Here is a 3,596-nt window from a genome sequence, read left to right on the forward strand (position 1 = left end):
TTGAAAATTTTTAAATTTCATATTTAATCCTGAAATTGAAATAAAAGTTAAATATCAGATTTTAGTTTAAAATTTGTTAATTAAAAAATTCGCAACCCTGCTTCCAACGCCGTCAAACAGTCGCCAACTAAGCTTATAACTTTATTTAAATTAAACATACATGTATTAATGTTTATTAATTATATTTATTTATTTGTTTTTATTTTATTGTTGTATTTTGTTTTTCAATTGTATTTAGAAATAAAATTAAACATGACCGTTAGACTTAACGACTTAAATGATGTTTACATGTAGCATATATGTATATAGTATGTACATACATTTACATAAATAATAATAATTATAAGAATAATATTTATTAATAATCATAATAAAAACGGCATACTAATATATTTTTATTAATTAGTTTAATTGCATTTAATTATTTGTTTAACGTATAAAGAACGACATACACATGATAAATGAAACTGGAAAAAAAACTTACCGCGACGTGAAATCTCCCTGTTTGTTTGTTTCTTCTTCTTTACTATTTAGTATATATATATATTTCCATATTTTGCTTAGTTAGTAATTAAATTTAAACTCCTGCTGCTATATTTTCTTTCTTTCCAATGCGCTTTGCTGTTATGCTTCAAACGCAGCGAAAATATTACTTTTGTTCTGTAACTTTTGCTAAATTCACTTGAAATGCTAAAACAAAATGTTGCGAAAATTGCAAATCAATATTTTGCTTCACCATAACGTCAAATCTTGTTTACGCACGGACGCCAAATCACACTATTTTACTGCTTACAGCCAAACATTTGACTGTTTTATATTTTAAACTTTAAATAGCTGCAAGGCATAATGGCGAAATGCGTGCAAACACAACGATAAAATAGGCAAAACTGCGGCTATACACGTTAGCTTGTGTTTGCAATGCCGAAATTGAAGTTTGACAAGCATGCACAGTTTTGTTTAGTTTTGTATGTGTTGCTTGTTGTCATTGCATGGTGTTGCCAAACATGCTGGTAGTTTAGCTTTTGAAGCGCATTTGATTGATTGCATTTTGTTTTTGTTTTTCTTATGCTTTTACTTAGAGTTATGTTTGTTTATGTTGTTAGTTTTTGTTTTGCTTTGTTTTTCTTATGTGTGTTTTAATTATATTTGTAAATTGTTTGCTGTTGATTTTAGCTAATAAAGTTTTTTTTAGTTGAATCTGCTTGCAGTTATACAGTTATGAGTTATTTTTTGCTTACAGTAGTGCAAAGTGCGACAAAATCGTTCTTGATTTTCGGTTTCGTACGCGCGTTTGCTTGCTGACGCGCTTTATTTAACTACACTGTTCCATGTATGCTTATTTCTTGCAGTTTTTTGTGTGATTTAAGTTATTTTTTTTTTTTTTAAATAATTCTTACTTTTTGATTACATTTCCTTTTACTACTAACTGTTAACGGTTGCTGCTGTTTTGCTATGTACTTAAACTGCTGCAACTGCTTGGATTCTTATAGCATGCGCTACTTATGATATTTATATGCGCCTTAACTAGCCCCTACTCGTTTTCAATCAGCATCAGTGACATTTTTAGTCTTCAACTATACAACTCAAATTTGTGATCTTTTATTTAGATTATTATTATTTATGCTAAATTTTTTCTTTATTATTTTTTATGTTTTGTAATAATAAATTTAAATAGTGTTTTCATTTAAATATTATAATTTTTGTTGTTGTTATTTTTGTGTATTTTTAGTTGCTTGTCAATATGAAATTGATTAGTATTCTGCTGTTTTACTGATTTTCCTTAACTTTTTTATGCCCATTTTTATTTATTTACTTTTTTATATGCTTACTAACTGCCTGCACTGTACTGCTAACTATGCTTTCTGCTAATAATTAAATTAATCATAACATTCAAAATCAAATTCACACTTTGCTTTGCTCTGTTTCTTGTTTTGTTGTTACCCATTTAACAACTTAACGAAGTTATTTCATTTTCAAATTAAGTTTTAATTTTTTTTGCAAATTTTTTTTTTTTTAACTTTTTTCCTTTTTTGCTTTTTACTTTTAATAATTATGTATTATTTATTATATAAGATATAATTAATTTTATGTTAGTATTTTGTTTTAATGTTTTCCATTCTATATTTTCGGGTTTTGCTCTCTGTACTCGTACTATTTTTCTCTATTTATGTATATATTTTTAGCATTATTTATTTTATTTTTAAATGTTTCTCTTTTTATTTTAGCTTTTATATATTTTATGTTTTTTAAATTTAATTATTCTTATTAGAATTAATAGGCTCTCCATTTTCTTCGTTTGCAGCTCGCTAACCCATTGTCGTCGCTGTCTGTTGCGGCTGTGTGCCATTGCCGCCCCCGCCGCCGTTATTATTGCTGCCACCACTGCCGCTGCCATTGCCGCCACTGGCGCCACCGGTGCTTGAAATCGAAGTGGCATCACCCGCGCCGGTTGCTGACGCACCGCTCGCAGACGCTTGCTGTTGGGTACTGCCATTGCTGCTGTTGGCTGCATCGCCCCCGCTCGCTTGCGCTGCTTGTGCCGCTGAAGGCGCGCCGCTGCTTGCTGCAGCAGCTGAGGCGCTGGACGATGGGTTGGCCACTGTTGCATTGCCGCCGCCACTGCTGGTTGTAGCCGATGCGCTCGATTGTGTGCCTGCACGCAGCATGCGTATTCCGCCAAATCAGTTGAACAAATGATGCGTGGGGTATGTATGTGTGCACGGTGGTGGAATCACATGTGGAGTTGTTGGTGAAATGCAGGAGGGGTAGGAGAAGAACAATAATAACGTACATTTGATTAGTATATTTGGCAATTCTTAGCCTGCAAAGCAGGTGACAGTGAGAGAAAGAACGAAAATGGCGTATCTTTTCGATAAATTAAAATTGACATTTCGTTAATTGTTAATTTTGTAATGCATATTAAATATGTATATTAATGTATTTGACATTATGTTAAAAAGAGCGCAATTCTTATTATAAATTTGTGTGTGTGACAACAACAAAATTTTTTAATAATTTGCATGCGACACTAAAATAGCAGCCAACTATTGGCGCTTGGCAGCCATTGTTATTGTTTTCTTAAATAATGTTACGTGTTAAAAGTGAAGAGTTTAATAAATTATTAATGTTCTTTAGAGTTTGCTTTAAAATATTGATATAATTTTGATATACACAAAGCAATTTACCAAAAAAAATTCTTCGCAGTAGAAAATACTGCTAAAACGCTAACAATGTGGCACCAATACACTACAGAATGGTAGAAAAATTTATTATTTGGGAAATGTATTTAGCATTTTTAGGCGTTTTTTCCAAAATGTATATATTTTTTTTTTAATAAATGTATAATTTTTTTTTAATGATACTTTTTTATTCAAAAATTATATTCCACAGTGATGTATAAAATATTTTCAAAATAACAAAATATTTATTATTTTTCAAAAATTTCAATATATACTTCGTTTTTCTTATATGTTGGAGAATACGACAATAAAAATATCGGCATGTCTTTGGTGTAGCCACAATTTATTTATTTTACTGTTAACTTTAAGTTTTAAGTAATTTCTGCAGTTTAAGAAACTAGTATTTAAGAAAATTAT

General features: G+C 30.3%; 2 protein-coding genes across 6 annotated transcripts in view; both read right to left on the reverse strand.

Annotated features, from left to right (window-relative positions):
- The window catches only part of LOC108966024 (serine/threonine-protein phosphatase 6 catalytic subunit), a 17,053-nt gene extending 15,937 nt beyond the window's left edge, over positions 1-1,116 (reverse strand). Inside the window, exon 1 of the mRNA XM_018928730.1 lies at positions 485-1,116. The gene's annotated coding sequence lies outside the window, so the exon portion shown is untranslated. The remainder of the gene's footprint in view (positions 1-484) is intronic.
- A 1,126-nt stretch (positions 1,117-2,242) lies between these two features.
- The window catches only part of LOC108966017 (CTD kinase subunit alpha), a 57,262-nt gene continuing 55,908 nt past the window's right edge, over positions 2,243-3,596 (reverse strand). For all 5 annotated transcript variants that reach the window (XM_018928717.1, XM_018928720.1, XM_018928715.1 and 2 more), the window contains one exon: positions 2,243-2,653. In XM_018928717.1, the coding sequence (XP_018784262.1) occupies positions 2,307-2,653 (347 nt within the window). In that variant the 3' untranslated portion in view covers positions 2,243-2,306. The remainder of the gene's footprint in view (positions 2,654-3,596) is intronic.

This window comes from Bactrocera latifrons, unplaced genomic scaffold (assembly GCF_001853355.1).
Source record: "Bactrocera latifrons isolate USDA-ARS-PBARC rearing strain unplaced genomic scaffold, ASM185335v1 scaffold_154, whole genome shotgun sequence".
Lineage (NCBI taxonomy): Eukaryota > Metazoa > Arthropoda > Insecta > Diptera > Tephritidae > Bactrocera > Bactrocera latifrons.